The sequence below is a fragment of the Solenopsis invicta genome, chromosome 11 (assembly GCF_016802725.1).
Source record: "Solenopsis invicta isolate M01_SB chromosome 11, UNIL_Sinv_3.0, whole genome shotgun sequence".
NCBI lineage: Eukaryota > Metazoa > Arthropoda > Insecta > Hymenoptera > Formicidae > Solenopsis > Solenopsis invicta.
Genome location: NC_052674.1, coordinates 5,778,887 through 5,806,326, shown reverse-complemented (window position 1 = coordinate 5,806,326; position 27,440 = coordinate 5,778,887). Strand labels below are relative to the sequence as shown.

The window sequence follows — 27,440 nt, the reverse complement described above, 5'->3', positions numbered from 1 at the left end:
ATCTTAAGTATTTCGTAACCGTAATGATTTCAGTAATCGAGTCGGAGAATGCTACTTCCGCGCTATACATGCTGCCTGCCTACATCCGAACCACTTCGATGGTAGCCTGTATTATCGTGATGATTCTGGGTATAGTTGGCAATCTGATGGTAATTCTAACTTGTATTTTAACGACGCGGTTGCGATCGCATTACAATCAACGAAACACATCTTACGATTTAATTTAATCGCCGCTTTTATTTGCAATCTGCATTATCGCTACCGATGTATCACTGTAGTCAATCTGTGAAGCCGGCTGCTACAAGCTGTCGCGTGTAATATCCTCAGGTGCCGTTAGTCGTGCTACGGGGTAAGGACATGAGGAACAGCACCAACATCTTCCTGGTGAATCTGAGCGTCGCTGACCTCTGCGTGCTCGTGATCTGCACGCCTACCGTGTTAATTGAAATCAATTCCGGCCCGCAAGTCTGGCCGCTCGGCGAACACATGTGTAAGTTCGAACCGTGATTGCGTGAAAAAGCATGACGCACTTCGGTGTACCTATTCCTATCACCTCAGCCGCTCGCACGATCACTCGACATGGGCATGCCGCGATAATCGGCTGACTAAACTCAAAAATATTAAACGTCATATATTTCCTCAACGGACCTTGATAGACCAGCGCCAATCCTTTTCCACTCGTGAATCCACGCGCGGTTTGTTAATCAACACGCATGTTTCTGTTGCGTCACGGGTTGCTCGAACACACGGACCAATTCACGGCTCCAGTCCGCTGGAATTTCAGTTCATGGTCGCGTGAACATCAATACTGCAATTGGCAGAACATTCTTCTTTCTCCAAAATATTAGAATGCGCGGAAAAGCCAATTAAAAGGCTTTACGGTAAAAAAATTTATAGCTGATGCAACTTCTTACTAGAAAAACATTTTTTTGTTAATACTTTCGTATTTCTTCGAATTATTATTTAACGAAATATGAATGGGTTTATACGTATTTTTGTCCAATTTTACTACATATTATCCATGACGAATGCAATGCATTTGAATAATACACATGTATTACCGTGACAATAACTGTCATGTGTTAATTGTTAGGATAATTAATAATGATATTTCCATATTGCGCTGATATATTAAAACCCTAATTAATTTTTGGTTAAAAAGAAACATTGAAATTTCGATACCAGTTTTACGGTTTGTAGTAACAAAACTGCATCAAATTTATTAACGTGAACGGCGCGTTTGTGCGTCTCTTAAGAAATAGGAACAATGCACTGTTTTTGGTTGAACAATTTAGCGTCAATCCCATCAAACACTAGCCAAAGGAATGGTTTACAGTTGGTTTGCGTTAGGTCGTCTCATTGTCGCAACGGAGTGATGGACACAAGCTTTTATCTAGAGTGCACTCGGGTGTTCTTTAATCGCGGAAACGCCAAATTTTTGGAATTCGTAAAAAATATCTGATCTTGTTTAATCATTTGGCTGTCGAAAAAAATGTGTATTTTTTTCTATGGACGTCATAAGTCATAACTTATCATTGCGTTCGCTGGTACGCGATTAAATTGTAAACACGGCAGATTGATATTAAAGCTAACTTGATTTTATTCCGTTTCTCTCATCTGATCGTCATTTACTTTTAATTACTTTGATATTGCACGATTTTTTTACGAGAGCGATAAGAATTATTTTTATATACGAAACGTTCCATTAAAGTATTGTCGTTACAGTGAATGTTTCCAATTTTTTTAATTTCTTTATTATTATTAACTTAAATTTATTTTTCATGTTTTTTTTGACATATAAATTTTTTCATTTGTTCTATATTTGTTTTCATATTTACAAATAGCGGCAAAATTTTTCTGTTATCAGTTTTTATATGCATTTAATAACTTTATATTAAAGTTGCGGGACGAGCTAAATTTTATCACGATTTTTTAATATTATAATACATTTATTTTCAATTATATTTATATTTTTCTTCGTACTTTTTTATTTTTAATTACAATTTTTTTTTGAAATCATTAATTGTTACAAAACTTTATAGAGAATAGTCAATTTGGTCAGTTTAATATTGGCGGTAAAATTGCTTTTGAAAAATCAATGTCACCTATATAGGAATACGCGGAACGAGATTGGCCTACTTTTTATAGCGTTAGTTTCTTAGTAATCTATATTGTCCCTACGTTCCCAAGGAACACAGAGAGGAAAAGGGAGATAAAAGGAGGGAGATTCAGAAATCTTTCTGAGCGTCACATGGTTCTACGGCTATCCAAACTTTCACGAGCTTAATACGAAGAAACACAAAAATATTCGAGGGAAAAGTGCCGTGGGCAAAAATAATTTGGTTTTTTATTATATCTTATCAAGGGAAGTTAATTGCGAAAAAAATGGGATATTTCATGCACGTGTACCATTGAATATCGTAATTACTACATTATTAAAACTAAGTAGTACTGTTAATTAAACTCGTTCTTTATAAAAATAACGCTTTAAGTTGATACATCCTGCTGCTTAATTAAAACAGCGATAATTTTTTTTCAACGACCATTGCTAAGAATATTAATATCCGCACTCTGACAGCTGTTAAATTGAAACCTTGCATTCTAACAATTTCAGTAATTCTATGTAATAGCTTTCCAGAAAGTCTTGAGACGTCATGAGACGTCTTTAATTAATTAAGTATACTATAATAAAATTAAATATTTTCTTTAGTAAATTTTAGCTTTTGAGAAGTGTTCGCGTTTTTTATATACAGTAAAAATTTGTGGAAACATGTAAAATTGTGTATGATGTTACTTTCTACAATTTTAAAGTTGGTAAAGTATTGAAATAAATAGTAGTCTTAATACATATAAATTTAGGATTAATTGAATCAGAATAGTAGTTTAACAATATTAAATTTTATCAATTTAATAACACTAACAAGTATCTATAAGATTCCTTTCTCCGCGAATGTATACATACATAAAATTACACAAGAATTATTACTGAAATATTAAGATCCTGCTATGATTGTTGTCGATTTTTCTCGATTTTAATTGTATTATAATCATCGCGATCTTTCCAATTATTGTTTTAACGTTTAAAGTTGAAATTATGAAGCAGTTAAATTCAAAGCTAATAAAGTTTCACTGTATTTTCAAGGAATTTCATTCATATGCATTATGCGTTGTTATTATTTTTTCATGAGAAATGCGTTTGTATTCAATGTTCCATTGTTAATTGTAAGTTGCAATGATCAAGGCAGTTTCTATTATAAATAGTAGAAGAAAATTTAAAAAAACTTTTATAATTCTTTTTTAACAGATTTTATATATAAAATATTTTGTATTAACGATTTCTTTAGATAATTTTTGAACAAAATAAATTATATAATACATATAATTTAAACAAATCAAGATTTGTTTACAAAATGGAAAACTTTTTTCCTAATACTGTTTTAATTAAATTTATTTACTTTTTCCTTCATAATTTATTCTGTCTAAAAATACAAATAATAAATTTTTAAAGTAAATTGAAACACGGGACTTTGTTTACCTTATTTCAATTAAACTTTAATATTTGCGCACTTTATATTTGTTCGTAGTTAAACAATATCTGATAATATGGTAAAAAGATTGAAAGCCGTACCAGTTCTTGCTTTAAAAGTAAACAATATTATTGCAAATTCTACGAAAGCATGAAAGCGATGTAGAGTAGTTTGTAGATGGTGCAACTTATTCGTAAATCGCATTTGCATTGATTACAGTGTCAGTAGAATTCCATGTTTTTAGAAGGCTAATAGAACTCACAATGTTTTACGACTAATACATAAATCAATAGAAATTAAAGTCGAAAGAATCAAGCTTTCTGCATGGCCGAAGGTTGAATTTAATGATATTATTTTTTTCATAAATTTTAAAATAACTCGATAAATCGATAAATTGATTCGTAAAAAGTATTTTTTATTGCTCATTTTATTTAAATAGCTATTGTTTCTTATAATTTTATTATTATTATTGTCATCTCTTTACTCATTCGAAATAATGACATGAAAATAATGACTCTGTCTTACGTTTTCTTTAAGTCTAATATCGCTCCCTTTTATAACACAAATTTATTAAAGGTGTTTTAATACTTTTATTACGTTCAGCAATTTAGTTAATTATTATTGAGAAAAAAGAGAAAGGGAAAAAATATACTATTCCAATTTATAGAATCATAATTTGGTATGACGAAGTTATTACATAATTAAATCTATAATTATTCGACGATCGATATAAAAATGCGAATACAATTTATTTGTTGTTCTTAAAATTGGCAATAATATCCAACCACTGCCAATTGTCTGCACACAAGTGACACATTCTATTTACACGTCAAATGACTCCAATTCGATCTGCGCTACCAACGAGCTAACATCGAGATATCTGTGCTCGTAAACTCGTTGGTACCATATGGCGTTGCAGAGCAAGAGATTCTTCCGGCTTACAATTCCTTACGAGCGTCTGCCTATATGTCCCTCTCCTTCTCTTCTTTGCTCGCGAAAAAGAAGCAAAGAATAATGCAAGAGAGGGTGAAATGCGGAGACGAAACGGGAGGATCGAGGTTGAATCAACCGGCGAGTAGCGAGAACGTCGTGAGGGGTCTCTATGGGCTATATGAGATGCGTTTACCGTGGAGGGTCGCGCGAGGGTGGTCCAGATGGGGTGTGGCGTGAAGAGGGGGTAGCATTTAGGCGCGTCTGGGTTTTATGAGGCGCATACGGCGACGCGCGTCTTAAGTCGATGTCCTCTTGTTTTTCCTTGACACCGGCATACCCCCTCGCCGGACATTCCTTCGAAACATTACCCGCTTCTCACGGTCGAGGCCGCGTAGCGTTTATTGCGACGTAAAACGTCTCATGACGGTATGATCAACGGGTATTTCACTTAGAAAGTGAAAAGTTTCCTTGCACTCGCGCGGTGATAAATCAGTCTGGCTCGCGCACGTCGCGATTGCGTCCGCGGAATTCTAATTAAATTCTTCGACTCTTTCCTAGCTCTAGTAATTCTACTCGGTTAATTCTCACTGCGCATTGTGATCCCTTTGAAAGCGTATAGCGTTGCTACTTTAGTTAAGACTTTCACTAGAGCAGCAATTTATTAACGACGTACTGCGGAAAGGCCAGTGCTAATTATCACAACAGCCGCTTGTCGTCAAGTATTTAGATAATGACGCGCGTATGATACTTTTCTCCTTTATTCTTTAGACAAAGACACTAATGATGACAGATACGCAAATTAACAGACGTCACAGATCGCCTTTAAATGAGAGTAATAAAACCAAGAAATTTATAATTCTAATAATAATTTAATAATTTTAACAACAATTCAATTATTTTGATTATCATAAAAAGGGGTCTTACGTAAAAATTTTTGTTTGCGTCAAGCATGTCAAAATTTAAGCGGCTCGATTTAAAGGCTTATGGAAATGTGATATAAACGATTTTTCTTTCGAGAAACAAAATGTCACCGTCGTCGTGCCGATGAATCTATTGGATTTTGCCTGTTGACGTAAAACTTTTGCGAAACATGAAACATTGACATATCGCTACGATGGAGAGAAAAATTTAAAATCATAAACTTCGTATGAACATCTGCGATGTTTCTCACTAAAAAGTTTTGCGAACTCGATTAAAAGCTTCTAATCTATGATAAAACTGTGCAGAATTGTATGTTTGCATAAAAAATGTAATGTAAGGAGATTATAAATAAATATTGTCTATGAATTATTGAGCAGGATAATAATAGTGGAAATTAGTAAAAGCAAAGATTTTAAATTTTATAGCGCTTTTGTCTACAATCGCGTGTATTGAGGGTTTTTACAAAAATCTGAATACCCAACTTGTAAATACTTTTTTGATACACACTTTTTTTTATGCACAATCGCCTTTTATTCGCTAAAAATATACTGGATAGGGTATTGTACTTTTTTATGCAGATTATGTCATATACATATTAATGTGTACGTTATTATAAAGTGTTTTGTTTATCGCGACGCTTTTTAATCTTGAAATAACTTTCTAGTTTATGCTGTGTCATTATATACATCATATAGCATATATTCTCCTCAAAAGAGAAAAGGAACATGTGCCATAATTCAAAATATTGACAGTAAAGTCAAAGCATACGATAAAAGAAATAATTTTCAGCTTTATATATAACGCACTCCTTTAATTAAACCGAGTTTCGAGTTTACTTAGAGTTAAATATGAAGTTCTCTCTTTGTTCTTCCTTTTTCGTTTTAACTAAGCGTTTGCGTTTCATATCATTTACTGTCTAATTATACATATGTGGGCCACCATAATTCTTCATAAAAAATTACGACGAATATTGAATGTGCGGCTATTATAAAACGAGATTTGTCTACTTATTGTTAATATGATTGCGAAACTTCTTAATTAGAGATTTGTATAAAAATTATTGTAAAAATTAAAAAATTGATATTTTTATATAAATTTGACATAAAATGCATAGCTAACTTTTTTTCTTCAAAAAATTTAATTAGATAATATATATATATATATATATATATATATATATATATATATGAGATTTAAAATTTTGGTAATACAAAAACATTTTCGCAATACTTACTGATTGATTCTTTAATTTTAAATAACTTTTGCAACTAAACTATTATAAATGTCTAGCTTTGTAGTCTTGACGTGTTGTTGCATGAATAATGTAATATGTTAGCTATTATTAAATCGTAAAAATTTACAAGTAAATTTCACTATTTTGCTATGCTGTTATTTATTTGCATAGTTATTTATTTGATTTCAGTAAAAGTTTCACATTCATGCATTTTTCATTCTTTTATAGATTTCAACAATTTGTAACTATTTTTTTTTATATTTATTGACTTGAAATTTGCTTCTTTGAAGAGGTTACTAACAACAATAAAACGCGGACATTGATAAATAATTTTTTATTTATCAGTTTTATCATTTTTGTTTAAAGTAAAATAAAAGTGAACAAGTACATACAGAAAACAAAGAAAAATACGGTTTCTTATTTTCTTTATACGTTTTTCATTTAATTTCTATTTTTTTCTGGTTTTTATAATTTTGCAGAAATAATCTCCGCAAAAATAAAGCTTTTGCTCTATTTCATCATTAAGACAAATTCTTCATCGGTTCAATCTATCTTTGTCCTCTTCGTGTAATTGTTTTGCTGTAATGATCTTTTTTGAGTCACTGAAAGCGTTTCATTCAAGATTCTGGCTTGATTCTTGACACTATTTCAGCAGACATCGCCCACAGCTGAAGATCAACATGCGCAATATTTGTTTCGTTGTACTATTTCAAGTTGTCTTTTCTGTTCTTTGACATTCTGTATTGCGTCGCGAGCTTTAGCTGACGAGTCAGACTTGTATCTATGAATATGAATTTTTCACTCGAGAAAAAAAGTTTAATGTCGTACAAAAGTGTCGTCGACATCTAGCTTGAGCTTGCTTTAGTGAGTTGTAATGTTAAAGTACAATTTGCCTTTTGCTCTCATTTTTTCTACAACAGTAAATCGGACTTATTTTTTAATTGTAGCTTGCTAGATAGAGATTATATATATATGTATATATATATTAATTTTTATTAATTTATCTCTTAATTAAAAATCATGTCAGTTTAATGATTAGTTAATAAAGTAAACAAAAATTATTGTGAATATCAATTTATACAAATAATGTAAAAATAAATAAGAAGTGACCTAATTAGATAGAAATAACGGTTTGAAAATACAAAATCTAAACTTAATTATATTTGTGATCAAAGATCGTTTGTGTGAAAATAATCTATGATATATATTATTTGAATCTATAAATAGTGCTCCGTTAAAGTGTTTGACTTTCATCATTAGTGTCGAATAAAAACAAACGCAGCAGATGTTACGGACTAGTTGTCTACGATGAGAAGTTCGATCTGTCCAGAATTTAGTGTAAAACCGGTTTTAGTGTCGTCATTTCGTGAATGCAACCTGCTGCGCGTCGACGGTTGTCGTTAGAGCGAAATGACATGCGAGGAAAGACAAACGATAAACTAACAAACACGAGATTTAAGTACGAAGATAAATCCGTGAACATGATAAATCTCGCCCCCGAGAAAGAGAAGCTCGAAAACTAAATTTTTGATTTAATTTTCACCTGAATTCAAATTTGAACTAAAAAATATTGAACGTCAATTTAATGCAAAATATTTAAATAACATAATTACATTGTCACATTAGTTAAATGGAAAAAAGTTTTAGCTCAAAATTTTTGAATTGTTTTAACTATTTGAGAATCAGAAAATTTCAATTTTTATCTGTTGCCTCGGCTATCACGCAATTACATCGGTTTTATCTAAATATGATAGCATTTCGAATTTTTCTCGGTCGATGCACTATCGATCTAGCGAAGCATCCAATTACGCGACCTTCGTGGCAATCAGTGCCAGTACCTTTGTTTACGAGTCGTTACTATTATGCATATTGACGATATGAAATTTAAAAAATATTTTTCTCGTTACATTGCGCGACAGGCAATCGACGAAGGTAAGATGCGCTTTACCTCGAGATTGAACGCAATAAGTACGACGTCAATTCTTGTTAGTCGCCGTTAGCAAAGTTTCTTGCAGCTGGGTTAAACAAACAACGGATGTTAATAACAAGTGAAACAAAAGTGCACTGACTTTGACGGCAATTAACTTTTTTTCACGGTCATAAACGTAACGCGTACTGGCAGTACCTCATTATTAGATATTCTAAGACCGTTTTCACTAGAACGGTCGCTAATTGAAAGGCCGAAATTGCTTGAAATTGTGTGGTTGAATCCTCATTATCTCAATTCTAAGAGAGAACTTTCTGGAGTTTGATTTCTGAGGAACTTCAAAGAATAGATTTAGATTTTCTCGAGCTTGTGTTCAGGCAGATTTCCATGAGATGTATCTATGTGGTAACTAGAACGGAATAATGCTACTTATAAGAAAGTGTTGAGAATTTTTTTATTTATTCTTACAAATAAAAACCATAAAGTAAAAAAGTTAAAGAGGACTTTTTAAAATGATATCATTGTGACAAATGATTAATCAAGTCATTAACGTTCAATTACTTTAATAGTAATTTATTAATACAACAATTATAATTGTACAAAGATTGATTGCGATATAACATTTGTTCACATATTGCGTACGAATAATTTGTAATTAACTACATAAATTTCATAAGAAAGCATCAATTAACACATTTTCATGCGATTTGCACATTAATATTAGTAATTATTTGCAAATTGTTTGTTGAATGAATGAAGATAAAAGCGATTGGAAACTATTATTGTAGTTGATAGAAGTAGATATTAGTTATCAAAATGAATGTTATTGTCTGCAATGCATTTACATTATTTTATCATGATTGAGATTATTATTGTAGGCATATATTAAAGTTTATTATTATCAGGGTTGGGTAATAACTAATTTAAAAAATTAAAAGTTAAATAATAAAGCTGACAAATTAATACTTTTTTATTTAACTTAATTTATAATTTCAACAAATAATAAATAAGTGACATTTTTAATATCTATTAAACTACTGAAATTGAAATATATTTGAGATGTATAATTAAAAAATAAAATGTATTTTTATAAAAAATCTTTAGTGCCTTGCTCTAGCCTCAGAAATCCATAGGTAACAATTGCATCGGACTGAACCTTAAAAAATTTGTATTCATTAAAAAGTTAATATTCATCACCTAAAAACATTTTATTTTATGATTTTATGATTTTTACTTTATGATTTATTTTATGATATTCAAATTTTTTGAAAAGTTTAGACAATAAAATTTAGACAAAAATATTTTTTGTAAATATATGTACATAACCAATTTTAATTTTTAAAAGATATTTCTTAGTTTTGCTAATTATTGTTTGGACAGTGTTTGACTAACGAACGTAAAGAAAATTATAGCGAGTTAACGAGGAAAAGGGGAGAATGAAAAATGACTTGTCCAAAGAGACGTGATATAAAAGTTACACTAGCCGGAACCGTCTGAATAGAAATTCGATTTGCGCATCTGGGCCGCATCTGATACGCAAAGTAGGTTGAAGATGACAAATAATGCTGCATCACGCGATGCTACGCGATAGTACGTACCTTTATTGTTATCTCTTTTTCACTCTCGACGATACAAAAGACGACGATAATAAAATGAGCAATTACGTAGTAATCTTTTACAAGTATTTTTACATTTTATGGACAGTTATATATATCTTGATGCATGCTAAGATTAATACTATATGTATTTTTTGTTGATGGACACATGAACTTTGCATTTCTCTGTTTCACTTATAAAAATTTTTTTTATTCATCCGTTGAATTAGTCTCTTTTGTACTTAAAGAGCAATGCGTAGATGAATTTAGAACGATAACTGAATCGTGCAGTAAATTGTAACGTTTCGAACAGAAGAATCCTGATCAATAGATCGAAACGCTTTGATGGCGATGATGTGCGTATTGAACATCACTAGTCGAGAATATCGGACATTTCACGAATTGCGAAAAAATCAAATAACGTTTCATTGCAAACGTTATCTCAATTTAGTATGATTTACGACATTGCTTGTAACTTTATCATGTGACTTTTAACTTGTAACATCGTATTTTCATTTTTTATTTTATTTTATTCTGTTGCCAATTGTCCTTAAGAAATAAAATCCAAAAGTTAAGAGAAATTGATATTTGTACAAATACAATATGGCAGCGAATTGAAGTGTTCTTACACGCGTTATCAATCAGATTATTGCATGAAAGTTGCTGTGAGCTGTATTTTCTTCACATACGTTAATAAAAAAATGATAATTATTTATTGAAATAATATTTATTATATTTTATTTAGTTTTATTTATTTAGGGTTCATAGAAAGGATTATACATGAAACAAAGAAACTTTCTCACGTGTTTAATTAACTAGATTATGTAGATCTTGCGCTTGTCTATCTCTATTATTATTTGCGTTATATGATAAAAAAGTTAATTTAATCCTCAATGTTATTTCCTATTTCTATATCACATTTCATTCTCTTGGCTTCAAGTAATTTTTACAAAGAATTTTTGTTACGGCTGCTTTGCAATACGACACAAAAAGTTAAATTGCAGAATGTTGCACAGTAGCTCAAAAGACGAATATATTTCTGTAGGAAATACTACTACAATCTTATACCAGTTAATTATATTTGATTTTATTTGCCAAAGGACAAAAGACGACGTTCAAGAAATGTATTTTAGCTTACTTTATTTAAAAGAAAAAGTATATCTAGGATTTTAATGACGTGAAATAATTTCCCGAAGAAATAAATGTGCGAAATTTTTTAATGAAACCCTATATGAATTAAAATGCTGTTTATAATTCTGCATTAAATACTGAAAGACTCTGTATTTCTGCTTTAATCATTGCGTCATCTAAAAATTTGACGTATTATCTTTCTCTCTCTTCAAAAAATTTTGTAAAGTAAATTCTGTAAATGTAAGCTAATGCATTAAAATAATAAATTATTTTCTATTATATTGATTATAACATTTATTTTGTTGCCGCAGCAATCGTGTTGCTTCATAAATTTTATAACACATTTTTAAATTTTTGTATAATATAATAATTTATAAATTCTCGGGGGAATTTTAAGAAGAGTAAAGTAATCTAGAAATAATTTAGAAACGGGGTCGTTCGATGGAAGGACTAAAAAGATCCTTTTAGGGTTAAATAATAGTATGTGTTATTCTCCTCCTAAGAAGTTTATGTTTCGGAAGGTAATTGATTTTTTCTTTTCTTTAATTATACCCATAAATCCGAGTAGCGGGTAATAGCTGGTAGGCGCGTAATGGAGCATTATCGCAAATGAAAGCGAGAAAATGGAAAAATGTTGTTTTAATTTAGAAATCTATTATTGTCATTAAAAAGCATTAAATGTAAATTTTAGATGTTTAATTGTCAAAATTATTTATCTATTGTTTTGTAACAATATATTAAGTTCTTACGGAAATCATTAATATTACAAGCATCTTGTTAAAATTTATGTCACGATGTAAAGACTCAGAAAAAAAGATTTGAGAAATTTTGAACACATTTGGAAATGTAATATTTATATATATATATATATATATATATATATATATATATATATATATTTGTTAATAAGAGTGGAAGCTATGTGACAAATTATCGAATATCTACCGAGACTGCCTCAAACGAAAAGCACACGACTTGTCTCCTGTCTATCGCTTCGAGGATAGATTTGGACAGCTGCCAAAGCCCATTATCACTACATTCATTTCCGCTGCATATAACGTAATTTGCGTGTAGGGACTTCTACTATTCTTTTTTCTTTTTCGCACAAGATACCTCGTGCTGTCTTTTCGCTGCGCGTGAAAATATCATTTCTATTCGTACTTCCGATATCTCTAATTGAAATGTATGACATTATGCATTTCAGTAATATCTTGTTAATGATACTTAATATTGATCAAATAAGAATCTAATGACGATCTAATAATGAAGAAAATTTTAACAAATTAATGTAATACTTGAATTTTATAATTAATGAATTTGGGTGTAATATTTTATTTGTAAGAACACACACATATTCTTATAGTAATTTAAAATTTTTTCTGAGATAAGGATATATTATCTTTTAACGTGCACATAAAATTTGTTTACTATTATCGTCGTTTCAATAAATCATCCTTAATTCTTTACTTTTTTCGCACTGTGCGGGACGATAAATCTTCGTGAGACGTTCCGATGCTACACTAACGTTCAGATTTAAAGTGTTTTATAAATAATAGGACACAAATTATGATGTACGAGCACACTAAAATCCATGGCTAGTTGCTGATGCGTTTTAGCGTACGCAATTTGTGCACGCTGATGTACCATTCTTCTTTAGTGCATATATATAATACAGTTAATAAAGTTTGAAAAAATGGAAGCTTATTGACAATTATGTTAAGAATTTATGAGAAAGAAATGGGTAATCAAAAAGAGCAACTGCGTACTTTATACGTATTCAGATTTCCCACGTATTTATCTAAACGGGACATTTTACGAACTGCCTTGCATAATATCAGTGTGTTTGAAGAAACGATTACAGAAATCGGTGAGTTACGACGTGTAGTGTACTAACCCAAATAGATAATGAACAAATTAAGCGGGCCCTATCGTATCGTTTACCCTCCTATGTTAATACAAACATCGGCGAAGATAGCAAATTGAATTTAATGAAAGTGACGTAATTAAAAGAGGAAATGCGAAAAGAAAACGCTTTTATTACTCATGCGTGTAATTTCGTATGTGACTCGATCGCGATTTATTTGCAGATGCGTCCATTAATTTCGTTAATTACTATGCGACGTGAAATTGTTTTAATAAAGTTAACTGTCGAAAGTCTTTAGTGGATTATTAATTGTAAAATATGTTTGTGTCATTAGCAATATTGAGAGATACTCCATTACGCTAAGATCTTGAATCATATTAAATTATTTTGACAAATGTAAGCATCAAATTTTAATGCGGAATAATCCACATTTTGATACCCATGAGAAACGTTTCCGAATAAATATTTCATATTAATCAAACTCAACGATATGTTTCGATCTAGCCATTTATCGTCCAATCATCGTCTAACTATTAATCATCATTTATGACGATTTCCCGCAAACTGTACCGTTTTTCCGCTTGTTTTCGCTTAGAAATAAAGAAGCTGTCAGTTTTAAGAGCTGAACTTTTCATTTGTTAGACGAATCTCTTCTATTTAGTAACGCTTAATACTTTTTTGTTTCTACGACTTTTTTTTTAAATGGAAATTTCAATAGATTTGAATAGATGAAGAATTATAAATCTCATACTTGAAAAATATGATGTTCAAGTTGTTCTTAAATTAATCCGTTAATGCGTTCGTAAATTAAACTAAAGTAGACCATCCATTGTGAAAATATAACTATTTAATCATGGATCAGTTATCCGGTTTTCGATGACGTGTTACTTTCAGTAATCTCGAATTGGTTGTGATTAACAAGTTACACAGTCGATATTTTATACTTCCGAGAAATCATAAACTATTATATGTGGTATTTGTGTAAGCAAGACATTTGAGATTAGAGCGTAAAAAGGAATTATAGTTTGATATCTTTATTAAATTTAAAAAAAGCGTATCTTATTTATCGTAGCATACATGTTACGAAATCATTATTAAAATGTTATAATGTGTATAATAATGTATTCAAACATTTATGTGATTAGTCTAATTCGCCTTATCGCTAACTATAAAACAATAATTATAAAAATATTTTTATTCAAGATTTATTTATTATTATAATTATTTTATAATAAGCTGGAACTTGTTACATATAAAAAATTGAAAAAATTATTTTATACACACAGAAAAATAATAGAATTTTTTAATTTTTTAATATTTTACGCTTTTTTAGGATAAATGTTTAAATAAAATTATAACAAAATTATACAAAAATTCTTTTTCTCTCAAGATATATAAAGATATTCTCAGGCATAAAGGTGGGTTTTATACGTTCATATTAAAAAAGAATATAATACAATTTTTGATAAAAACATTAAAATTTTTATTTTCTCAGTTGAGTACTTACAAATTATTTCGACTCTTATAATAAAATTTAAAAATGTAGCATAAAATCTGTGAAAATACTCGAAAATTTTTAAAATAAGCTTTTTATTATATTCTGTACATATATTTTAAACATTTTAAATCTATTACGTTATGAAACTTAAATTTTCTAGGTATTAAAGCTTTATGTATAATAAAATTTTCTAAAGCTTGGTGAACGATTCAATTAAATTCCACAAAGTCAACGGGAATGATAAATTTGAATAAAGTTGCGTAAACCAAGTCAATTTTTATAAGCAAATTTCCGTGTGACATTTAAGCGAGCGTTTCGATCTATCGGAGCATCCGTTACGTCATATCGCCCTACGAAAGTAAAGCAATGCAAAATTCTTTTGAGACAAAATTTTTTTTATGAGGCATAAAAGAAAGTAAGTTGTATGTCGTTGGCGTTCTTGAGAAAATTGTGCGCGGCGAACACATGGCTTGTCCAAAGTTATCTCTACGAAAAATCCTAAATGATAAATGGTATGACATCTATTGTATAAGCTAGGTCCGTTATATTCACAAACATGATATTTTCTTGATATTATTTGTATTCCATTTGCAAAAGTAATTTTTCTTATTTGAAACTGACAAAATATCGATTAGCTCGAGTCTCATGTTGCTCACTTTTCGAAATTTAAGTATTATAATTATGCATGTCTTGCAAATATATAGTAAAATTATTTTATATTATTTATATGACAAACAACATTTTTATATAACATTTTTTATATAAATGAAAAATGTTTTTTATCTTAAAAAATGAAGATTACATACAATTTTCAATCTGCTATTTGGACAAGTTTTTTCTGTTAAAAAAGATAGAACAAAATTAAAATTTTTTTTACTGTGATAAGAGATTTTTATCATTCTACATAGATTATTGAATTTCTTTGGTGAATAATGCAATTTTATGTTATTGCGCCATTTGATATGCAATGTTTGGCCGTGACAATATTTCAGTGAATAGTAAAACGTTCATTGTCAGCGTTGGCCGGTACCTGTGCAGGTCACTTTGTGAATTGTAGGAACGTTTGCAAAGCAAATCACATAGCAAAAGTTCACATGATACAATTGTATTAATATCACAGAGAGTTAGATGATTTCGCGGGACATGTTATATAATATACATAACAATGTATTGATTACTCGAAAATTCAAATTTGTCAAGAACGTAACTTGAATTTAATGAAATCTTTGATGAATGATTCTTTTCATATATATTAGAGCCCGATTATGTGGAGCAACGGATTTTCTAATTTTATTGTATTTATCAAAACGATAAAATATTATATCTTTGACAATAGATACTAATTCACTTTGAATAATCTGATTTGTTATAAAATAATGTTAAAACTTGCGAGAAACTATTTTCGTAGTTATCAGGCAGTTGGCGATAAGCTCGGATTGGATTAGTCACGTAGTTAAACGTTCAAATACATCATTATGGCATTTTAATAATGACTTCATAACGTGTTTGCTATGATAAATGAGGCCGTTATACTACACGGTATGCTTCTACTTAGCCAACATTAGTACAAGGAAAATGTATAATCCATTAGAAACAGAACATTTGAACTTCTAGATTACACAGAAAAAAAACTATTATCAAATTAACAATCTTTGTTTCATATATAAGCAAGAATATAAAACCTTTTTCTTGGAAAAATTTATAATTTTAAATAGACATAATTTGCTCTTACATGGAGAACATTTTCTCTTTATGTAAGCAAATTATGTCTGTTTAAGATTATAAATTCTTCCAAGAAGATTTTATATTTTTGCTTATACATGAAACAATGATTGTTGATTTGATACTAATTTTTTTCTGTGTAGAAGATGTTCAAAATATAATTTGTGATATTAAAGAACAAATATAGTATAAAGTTATACAAGGTACAGTTCATATACTTAATTTTGTAATTTTTTTTCCCAAATGTATTACACTGAAAATAACTAAACACGCACGAATGTTATGAAAGTAATGTTTTCGTTACTGTAAGCTAATATCCAAATTCCATATATCAGATTGTAAATTAAATTATTTGTATATTTCCACAAATTAAATTTATATCATAAAATCGTTTTGAATTTTGTATTGGAAGTAGAACCACGGGAAAATTGTCATAATTTGTTTAAGCGTTTGTCACTGGCAATCAAATGAACGAAAAATTTAAAGTAATTCTTTAAATTATTTTAAAGCTTTTATTTCGTGATTTTACGTACTAGATAAAATGGGAAGATTTTATGTAGCAAAAACATGAGAGCTAATTTTAATTCAACGACCAGGACGAAAAAGCTAAAGATCGAGTTTTTCCCAACATTCTAATGATTATAATTGTAATTTGGCCATAAGTGAATCTTTTCGAATAGTTTTGTCGTAATGCGTCTTAACTCGGATTTCATTGCTATGTGCAAAAACTTTATTACCGTCTCCGTTCAGAAAATATCTTAACGATTAGGTTCATTTACTAAAGTAACATGTTATTATACTTCCTGTATATAATAGAATTTAAAAATACTAAATTGTTCAAAGTATGTTCTTCGCTAATGCAAAGATCCATGGAAACTTTATGGTTGCATTTAAATGACTAATTTGTTTTAAATAATTAACGAAAAACATTTTATAGTTTGGAATGTTAGAAATTGGAAACCATTTTATCATTTAAGACGTATTTTACAATGTGTCTCGGTCATAAAAGTAATTCTGTAACAATAAAAATCGATTAGTATTATATATTATTGATCAGATATGTTCAATAAGGACAAATACTTTACACGTGCGGAAGAATTTATCGAGTTATTTTCGATAATTAAATATGGACGAAGTAACGTCTTCCTTCAGGCAACTCGCAAAACTGTTTCGTGAAACGAAAGACTTCGATAAATTTTTGATGAGTTTTGCAAAGAGACATCTTTGTAGGAAGAAAAAAGAATTCTATCTTTTTCCTGCGCGCATATTATCGCGAACGTGGTTACATCTCACAGGACAATAATAGGACAACAGACACATGTCTTGCGAAAGAAATTCGATGATTTGACACTTTGAGAAAAAGAAATTTCCCCGAAGACTGTACTTCTCCTCTGAATGATTTATTATTGCAAACGTATTACAACTTTAAGGAGAACAAATCGCAATTCGATTATTCTTTTGCGTCGCAACAAAATCTTGCGAATTATTTTTCGCAATTTGTATCTACAATTACATTATTTATGTATGTACCAGAATAATATTTATTAATATTTATAAATGTATATTTATACATGTAATGTTTAGGCGGGAGAGCCTGTAACTGAGACAGGCAATTGAACATTCGAGGCGTCGTGAACTTTATGTTTATCATTAATTTTGATAGAAAACCATAAATTTTATGGAAATTTATGGAAAATTATTGTACGTAAATATAAACTCAATATGCAAGATACATATAGAGAGTGTCCATAACTTCATGTTATAAAGTTTCTTCAGTTTTAACTTTTCTAGCAAAAATCGATATAATGTTAACGAGAAAAGTTAGCGTTGAGCGTGGGCATTAATTGTGTAGCACCCGGCACAATGGCAATGATTTTCGCGTCGGTTGAATCGTGATATTTCCGTGTCAGAATTATACATGTTTTGCGTAACTCCGAAATTCCAATTTTAACCGGTAGAAATGGTTCTGTATTCTAATCTCTTCATTCTTTCGCAAAAATATGCGCTTTATTTATTTTTATCGAGCTGCTCACAAGGTGCTGCGAGCCAGACGTGGGTTGCGGTCTTAATTTATAGATTTGCATTCCGAAATCTAATTCTTAAGATACCGATTACTTTGAAATATGCATTTCACTCAAACTGATGATATTGTTTGAAAATTTTTAATAGAATTGGAATTTTGCGGTAAATTGCTTCTTTCGCGAGATTTAATTCAGAACGTGCGTTTAACAATCAGAAAAAATTCACCCCAGCGCGTTTTGACTCGAGAAAAATTGTAACTACGTTCATCAGTTGCATGTGATTTAATAGACGGTCGCACGTGGTCCCCTTAGCTCGCGAAGCCCTTGAAAGAAACGCTCTATCGCTGGGGCAAGGCTAGGGCAAGGTGGAAGAGAGTAGTACGCACATTGTGCGCGACAATGCCTCAATGCTCAGGACAGGCTCAACGGTAACCTACGGGGCTGAAACGAGTAGGTGAACTTCTACCCCCCGCTACGAATTACCGTTGCTCTTAGCCTGTACCGCGTTGGAACATTTAATGCTACGCCCCGTATAACACCTCTTCTTGTCCTGCCGGTACTCCATCCAATTCTCTCTTTAACCTTCGTGGCAGGAAATACGATAGAAAGGCGCCGATGGCCAGGCGGTAGATCCTACAGGATTCTTTCGAGCTGGACTGATTGTGAGCGACGTGGACAGATTCGCCAGACAAAAGCGAACCCTCTCGTTGCTTTGTGCATTTCTTTGATCCGCATTTTCGTCTCGTTTGAAATAATTCCTCTTTGATTCTATTGCTCGTTTGTGTTTCCGTAGCTTTTCTACCGCGTAAAACGTTTTTGACTGTAAGAGGATATCACGAATCGTGTATCATGGTTATTATTTATCCATGGCAAAATCTGGATTTAGACTTTGATTTTTAGATCTAATACAAATTTAATATTTTTTTCTATATTAAAAACACGATAAATTGCAAATGGAGCTTTGTTATATATATTTGCGCGATATTGCAGATGTAGCTTGTACAATCTACAAATTTGACCAATTTGGAATTGATCTGTTTAAAGTCAATGGACTAATAGTTCTTAAAATAAACTGACATATTTTTCTTTCGAAAGTTATTTGAAAATCGACATTTGGGTAAAAGCTAATAATATTTTATTGGGTCGTTACATATTGCGTATGTAACGACCCAATAAAATATTATTAGTTTGCTTAAATGTCCGAGAAAATGATATTTTTTTCTGTCCCACTTATGAAGATCTCAAAATATTTTTAGGGGCTGCAATTCTTTCTTCGCGATATAAAAGAACGGTATAAAAGTAGTACGAAAGCTCAAATGGGCATTATGTGATAAGACCGACGATAATAAATGTGCTGATTCATTTAATTCGTATCTCCGATCGATCCGCGATGAGATCCATTTGCAGAAAAAAAAGAGTAGCCTTCCTAAGCAGAATGATAGATAACAACTTTCTTGTTTTCTTTGCTTGACGTAAATGATAGTGCGAAACTGTAGAACTGTTTTCAGTTTGCAAATAGTTCGGATGTTCGGACGGCGTTTAAGGATGAACAAATAATCCTCTTGTTTACGATGTCCAAGTCTATCCACGTCATCTTCTACCTGACACCTGGAGTGATTGACCATTTAAGTGGTGATCATTTTATATTATCGGATTCTTTAATAGACCAAAGATAAATTTGTTTTTTCAGTAAAAAGATGAATTGTTAAATCTGGCATATGCAAACCAAATATATTTAATTATGCAATTATATAATATGTACATTTTTTTTTAAATGAAGTAATGCGCAATTCTAGTGGCCTTTAATTATTATAGTGATTAAAATAGATGATATTGAAGTTTCAAGACCGAATTGAATATCAGGAAACTGCGAGTTAAAATAAGTTCCGTAGTTTGTGCTAACGAACACTGCAGAGATCTCCTTATGTTACACTGCATATCGGATATGAAATGCTTAAGGACTATGGGGAGGCATCATCTTGTCATGTCCAACTACGTCACTGCTATCTCATCTCATGAAAGGATAAGATCTTGAGAGTAAAATTGATCCTTCAGAACATGCATATACAGAAAAAAACTTGTACAGGAGCTAGTAACTTTCTTTAGAAATTTATTTTACGGGGAAGGTTAATAAATTTGTTGTTACATTTTCTTGCATTTTTTTTAATTAATGTATACTTGTTCGCGATGCATCAATTATTCTGCATATTCTATACAAGCGTATCTTTACCAAAAATTAAAAAAAAAGGATTTGACCTAGTATCTTGCGTTTTCGTGGCGTAAGATTGAAAATGTGTTAAAATAGCTTTTCTCTCAGAAGGCCTCCCTAGATAGTTCAAGATCCGTGCAACGGTGATAACAACCAACTGCGGAGAACATATGTGTTGAGTTATGAAACCTGGCGCCGTAGATAATCCATTGTGAAAATAGCTTTTTCCATAGATGGATACCTGAGAAGGCTAACTCTTCCCGGTCACTAATACCTTGTTTTCTATAAGCAGCTTTAGATTTTCTGTAATAATGTAATAAGATAAATAAGAGAATCACAGAGAACTCCCCATCTGCCCTTTATAAAATCAATTAACAAATCTAACACATTTTGCAGGTATATTATTTTTCCACTTTTAATTAAAAGGGATTTTATTAATTCTCTTTTACTTACGGATTTTATTAATAAATATCTGTTTAACGACATGCCCGCCGAAGTAAAAGGATTCAATGAACAAAATTTCTTCGAGAGACAATATTTTTTTCTTAATTATTTTTTTTAAGTTTTTTTAATTAAACCTATTATAAAAAATGTAGTTAAATGGACTTCAAAGATTTAAAAATTTTAATGTTAATGGGAGTGATTGTAAATTATTTTTATATTAAAACATCATAAATTAATCAAAGAATGTACAATAATATAATAATGTAATTAATTGGATTTTAATTTTATAATATGATTTCGAAAACATTTTTAATATAAACATATATTTCATTACATTTACGAGTGTTAGAACTTTTATGAAATTTTCCTAAAATTATTTTATTATAGATATATAAACACTTTTATAACAATACATTGTTTCTTACGTATTATTATATTAATTTATTTGTAAAATGTTTTTTAAATTTATAACAAACAAATTATTTATTATTACATTTCAATGAAGATAACAATTGGTACAATTTGTCCTAATTTGCTTTGTACAAAATTCACAGGGAATATCATATTTCCTTAACAAATACGCGGATTCTGTATGCTGAAATCATACTATGCCCCTTTCATTTGAATCAGAAAACGATTCATTTAATGGTAAACGCCATTTATAATAGTTTATAATAAAGAAACTTCAAAGAACGTGTAGTATAATAATTTATACAAAGATGGTTTAACAATTATAAAATATAGAGAAGTTTTATTTACATTTTGTTTCGAATATAATATTTTATTAAAATTTAGTATTATCTTCTTAAAAGTAGCATTTTTCTACGTCTGTTGCTAGCATTTCTATCATCAAAAGCCAATTATTCTTTTCGAATTTTTTAATTGAAATATCTATACGTTTATATTTAGTTAGAAAATTGAGGGAAGCTTCTCCGAACGTTTCTAACTGATATAATAATTATTATTTACCCAAGCTCCATATGGTTTCTTTCCAAAGAAGGAACCATATAGAGCTTAAGTAAATAATAGTGATAAGGGTTGAAGCAACACATTCACGTTGTTTCTAGAGGAAAACTATCGAATAACGGATAATGGATATGTGATCTCAACAAACATCTTACCACACTGTTATAACATTTTTGCTATTTCCCATATTTAACAAGAAATTTGATATTATTTTTCTATCTTTTAATATCATGTAACGTTGTAATGTGATAAATAAATACATATGTTATTAAATAAACACTGACTTCGTTGCTTATACGTAATACGGAATGAAATTTATTTACGAAACATATTGTAAAAAGATAAAAAGGTTAATTGTGTATTTTTGTATTGTTCATACTTCTTAAAAGAAGAGAAACTTAATTGCCAGACTATGTACTGCCGTATGATCACAGCTCGAGGCAAGAGGTTGGAAGGGTTCATCTTTTGCTTTGAAAAAGAAATGCCTGCGTATCATCTTTATTATAGAGCTAGTCTGAATTACCGCAAGTCGGCCGTTCCCCGAAGCTTTCCGAAGGAAAATCTAACCACCCTCCCGTTCAATTGCCCTCCTGCGAAGGCGGAGGAGTTAGAGCAATTTGTCTGGAACGTCCCCTTGCAAGCTACGAAGCGTTGAAAGAAGAGCACAATAGAAGAGTGAGCGTATGCCTTTAACTACGCACTGAATTATATTTTAATTTCAATTTCAATACCAAAAGATGTCGAAACTGAACAAATTTGTTAGTAACGAATATAATGAATTAAATATTTTATTTGTGAATAGAAAATATAAATTTAACATTAAATATATAAATAAGTAATATTTAGTAGATAATTTCTATTTGAATGGAATTTATTCGTTTCTTATACGAAATTAAAGAAATTTTATGAATTGCTAAAAAAAAATGATGAATGATATGTATTAAATCATTAATACTAAAATTGTTACAAGTTGAATTTCACTGGCAATTAATTCATTCAACATTGTATTGAACGTGAATTACAAATTGACAATTGTTTTACACGAATAAACGTTTTTGAACTTGAACTCTACGTTTATTTTAATTTATAATTTGCATTTCTATTCCTTGAAGAAATTAATATCTCAGAATCATTTTTCTTTTAAAAAGGTTGCTGTCATAAAAGCACAAATAAAATTCTCACTAGTTTTTAATGGATAACTCAATATTAAATTTTCTTTTTTGCTCCTCTTTTGTTACAGTGGCTTCAACAAAAATGAGATAATTAATAGATATAAGCGCTTAGTTATGCTCAGAATTTATTATGAATTGATCAAGATATATAAACACATTTATAAATATAAAGTTCCCTTGATACTTTTCTTGAGAGCTCCGTATTTTCTTCATCAGCGCTGCATTTATCTGCTTATTTTTCTCTTAGAAGGCACATTTATTTACATTAATAATTTTCTTAAAGTATTTTTATAGCCAAAGTGAGAATTTTTATATAATATTTTACATTCATTATTTATCGTATTAATCAATGTGCCGGCGTGCTCACGAATCATTTGTTCAATATTCATAATCGTCCGTACATAGTTACGATCTAATTTCAAAATGTCAAAAGTCAAAATTAGCATGCGGTTTATTAATTTGCGAATTAAAGCCCAGATTAACGTTCTCAAAGAACCGCGTGCGTCAAGCAGATACGCGTAATCAGCTGATTTTCCCCGAAAATACAGCAAAACATGCATTATCCAGACTATCGGAAAGAGTGATAGCGAATTTCCGAATGACAAAACAACGACTAATTATTTTCCCGACTAATCACTTTTCAATTTACTTTACTTCATTCAATGAAAATAATAGAGAAATTAACGACAAATGAATAAGGCTCTTGTGAATATAATTCAAAAATATGCAATAATCGGGCTTATGAGCCGTACTGGAGGTTTTTGCCAATGATCAAGAAAAACGTAACCATATGTAATTAAAAATAAATGTTTCGACTTTTAATAAACGGCTTTTTTCAGTGTACAAAAGTTTACATTAAATTCAATTTTAGCAAAATATATAACGATTTCACTTGGACAATTTAATTTAAATTTTTGTACACTGAAGAAGACCGTTTATTAAAAGTCACAACGTTTATTTTTGATTGCGTTTGGTAATGTTATTATTAATTATTCAGCAACAACAATCCGTTACGCTCATAAGCGCGATTATTGCATACTTTCAAAATAATAGAAATTTATAAAATTATTTATTGACAAATTTGTTAAAGAGTTCGTGAATCGCGTTACCTTTGTACTTAAAATGCGTTAAAGCTTTTTGAATTTAATATTAGCAATATTCTAAAATGAAGAATATAATCAGCCAAATGACACGAAACATTTTTGTTTCAATAAAATATGAGAAATTGTATAAAATTTAACAAAGCGTTCTAATAGCAAAGTGTTCGTATAGTCAAGATAATAGAAGTTTTATCATCGAAAGTTCTATCTATATTTACGTCGTTAGGAAATCGAAATCGGCTGGAAGAAGTCGACGAATTTGTCATTTTATCTCGAGAAGAAAAATGTCAACATGACGAACGATTCTGTTGCTCAAGCAGGTGGTCACTGGATAAATGAAGGAACGGAAGCGCACCGGAGAATGATAGTGTCCGGAGTGCCGTGGCAGTTTATTGCGGCGCCGTGTTTTCTCAGGCGAGATCCCTTTTGGGATTTATAAATCACGCATCCACGAAAACATTGTTTTTTTCTTGTCAGGCACGTGAACAAGAGAGTCTTGGAGAAACTGTCCAATGTTCACAACGATGCACTGTGCATCGATTGATATCGTGGAAATCCTTCACTTTCTCAATACAATACGCTAGTAGATTTAATATTCAATTAATGCACTCGTCACATTTTCCTTTAAACAAGTTAATTTCTTATTTATTGGTTTCTTTGTTTCAAAATTTAATTGGAGTTTATTATTGACGTATTCAATATTAAAGCTTGATTTCACTTATTGATTATATAAATGATGTGATCTAATAATCTTTTTTCTTTCAGGTACTTTTATTTTGTCTTTAATAATTATCTTTACATTATTATTATGATTCATGGTATGTTAACATTACAAATAAGCTTTGTCAACATCATAATTTTATTCAGTAAACTTTCTGTTAAAGCAAATTTGATTTCGTGCTTTGTGTTTTAAAATCAAATGACAGAATCTATTACATGAACTTATTGGTTTTCCACTTCGTGTTACTTTTATAATATTCTATTTTTATTAAGAAATGGTAATTGAAACAAGCTAATGGAAACAACGAAGCGAAACGAAACTTTGATGGAACTTATTTGTAACTTATTTTCTTGATTACAAATACTTTCTTGATTATTTTATTGATTAAAAGACATTGTTCACTTTTATTGTTAAAAGTATAATAAGAATATAAAAATTTTATTTATTAAAAACTTTGTTTTACTTCGACAAATAGTATAAAAAATGTAAAATCTTTTTCATTAATGTATATATTTAAAAAAAAAAGTTTTGAAAAAAGCGTGAATAATTTGCTGTTACAGGTAAGGCTGTTCCGTTCGTGGAGTTGACTGTAGCTCATGCTTCGGTTCTCACAATTTTAGCCATCAGTTTCGAACGCTATTACGCCATTTGCGAGCCTTTAAGGGCGGGGTAAGTACACTGCGCTTGGAATTATCGCAGAAAGCCGTGAATTTAGAGCGCAGATAAAAGCTAACTCTAAAGAGTTAGACTTATTTGATTTAATCCGATAACTTATGTGTTACATAGATATGTGTGCACAAAGGCAAGGGCAACCATTCTTTGTTTCTTGGCGTGGGTGGCAGCGGCGTTGTGTACAAGGTGATACAAAGAGAAAAAAAAAGTTGCTAAAATATCTGTAATTTGCTTTATTAATGCTCTACCGTTGCCTTTCTTTATTTGTCTTGTTCTTAGTTTTTCTTTGGTTGACGCATGATGAGCTTTTTCATCTTGACTCTTTTCATGTTCCGCTTTACGTCATCTTCACGTGACCGTAATACAAAGCCGCCACCTACACACCTTATTAACTTCTGCCATGAAGACATGGTTTAAAATGTACATCAGAGTCGGTCGGTTGATCTTAATTAAAACCCAATTTAGACGAACATAGTCCAAAATGAGCTCCAACGGCGGAAAAATAATTTCGGCTTGAAATTGAGGCTTGAAGAAAGATGAAAAACTCTCTCTTAAGGGGTTTATCTAAAAATTACATTGTAATTCTATTTATTCTTCTTTGAATCATATTCTTTGCGTTTTTTAAAAAACAGCAGTATTTTTTTATAATATCCGTTTTCTTTTTATTTCTTAGACATTTATATTCATATATGAACTGCGCGATTTTTACAAGTAGAGTTAAGTTACTAAAAGCTTATTGAACTGTATAAATTTCTAATTTAACAATAAATTGCAGATAAATTCTAAAAATTAGTAAACATTTTTTGAAATTTTTAGTGATTTAAGAACAAAAAATAATCAAAAATTTGAGTAAGCTGTTGCAGATTAAAAATTTTATTTTGCGATTGTTGTCATGTTAATTTTGATTGAACATTAGAGTCAATTTATTCAATGTCCAATTTTCTATCAAAAGTCTTTTTACATGTGAGATGTATTTTATATATTAAAAAGTTTATTAATTTATTTTTGTGAAAAAAATTTATACAGGATTTTATTCATTATTTATGCGTGAAAAAGTTTTAACATTTACTCATTTAGACTCTTATTTTTATTATTAATTAATGTTCTATGTTTGAATGAAATAATGAAGTAAGTTATAAATTAATGATAGGGCTTGTCATTAAAATTTTGATTGAGAATTCGGGAATATTTAGAACACATGAGTAGGATGATTCAAACAAAGAGATTTCCGAAATTATCGAAAACTACTCTTTGACAATGATATATATCTTCGTAACACTAATTCGTGACATAGCGCTTTGTATGCGTATCTCCTTTCGTTTCTATAAAGCTTCTAATTACGATGCATTGCGATGCATGTCATATTGCATGCGTGAAACAACGTTGACATAAGCTGCATTCATCCGAATGCAAGAACACACATGTTGCCTGCGTCGAGCTTTGTAACAAGCTGCTCCCTTACCTCCAGTGCGCCATTTAAATCTCATTTTGATGAAAATAGCTTTGCAAAATTATATTACTTCTAATATTTTTTAATTTTGTGAATTTTTTAGCAATTTTTTGTTTAGACTAAATTTTGTTGTTATATTTCTATAACACTAAGAAGCAGATATATCTTATAAAAGTTGTAATTTAGATACAAAGGGAGTTATATGATCAAATTGATCGAATATTTCGAATGTTTCAAGCGTTTCAAGTTCGAGCATTTCGTACATTCTGAATGGAATAAAACTGCTTGATCGATCGTCCGAAGATTCAACTGTTAGAACAATTTAGACAACAT

At 30.2% G+C, this 27,440-nt stretch overlaps 1 protein-coding gene across 3 annotated transcripts in view; it reads left to right on the top strand.

Moving 5' to 3' along the window:
- The window catches only part of LOC105200112 (growth hormone secretagogue receptor type 1), a 44,406-nt gene that overhangs the window by 2,340 nt on the left and 14,626 nt on the right, over window positions 1-27,440 (top strand). For 2 of the 3 annotated variants that reach the window (XM_011167509.3, XM_026138639.2), the window contains exons 2-5: window positions 34-149; window positions 328-490; window positions 25,546-25,654; window positions 25,772-25,843. In XM_011167509.3, coding sequence (XP_011165811.1) covers window positions 34-149; window positions 328-490; window positions 25,546-25,654; window positions 25,772-25,843 — 460 coding nt within the window. The remainder of the gene's footprint in view (window positions 1-33; window positions 150-327; window positions 491-25,545; window positions 25,655-25,771; window positions 25,844-27,440) is intronic. The other variant, XM_026138640.2, reaches the window with a different exon arrangement.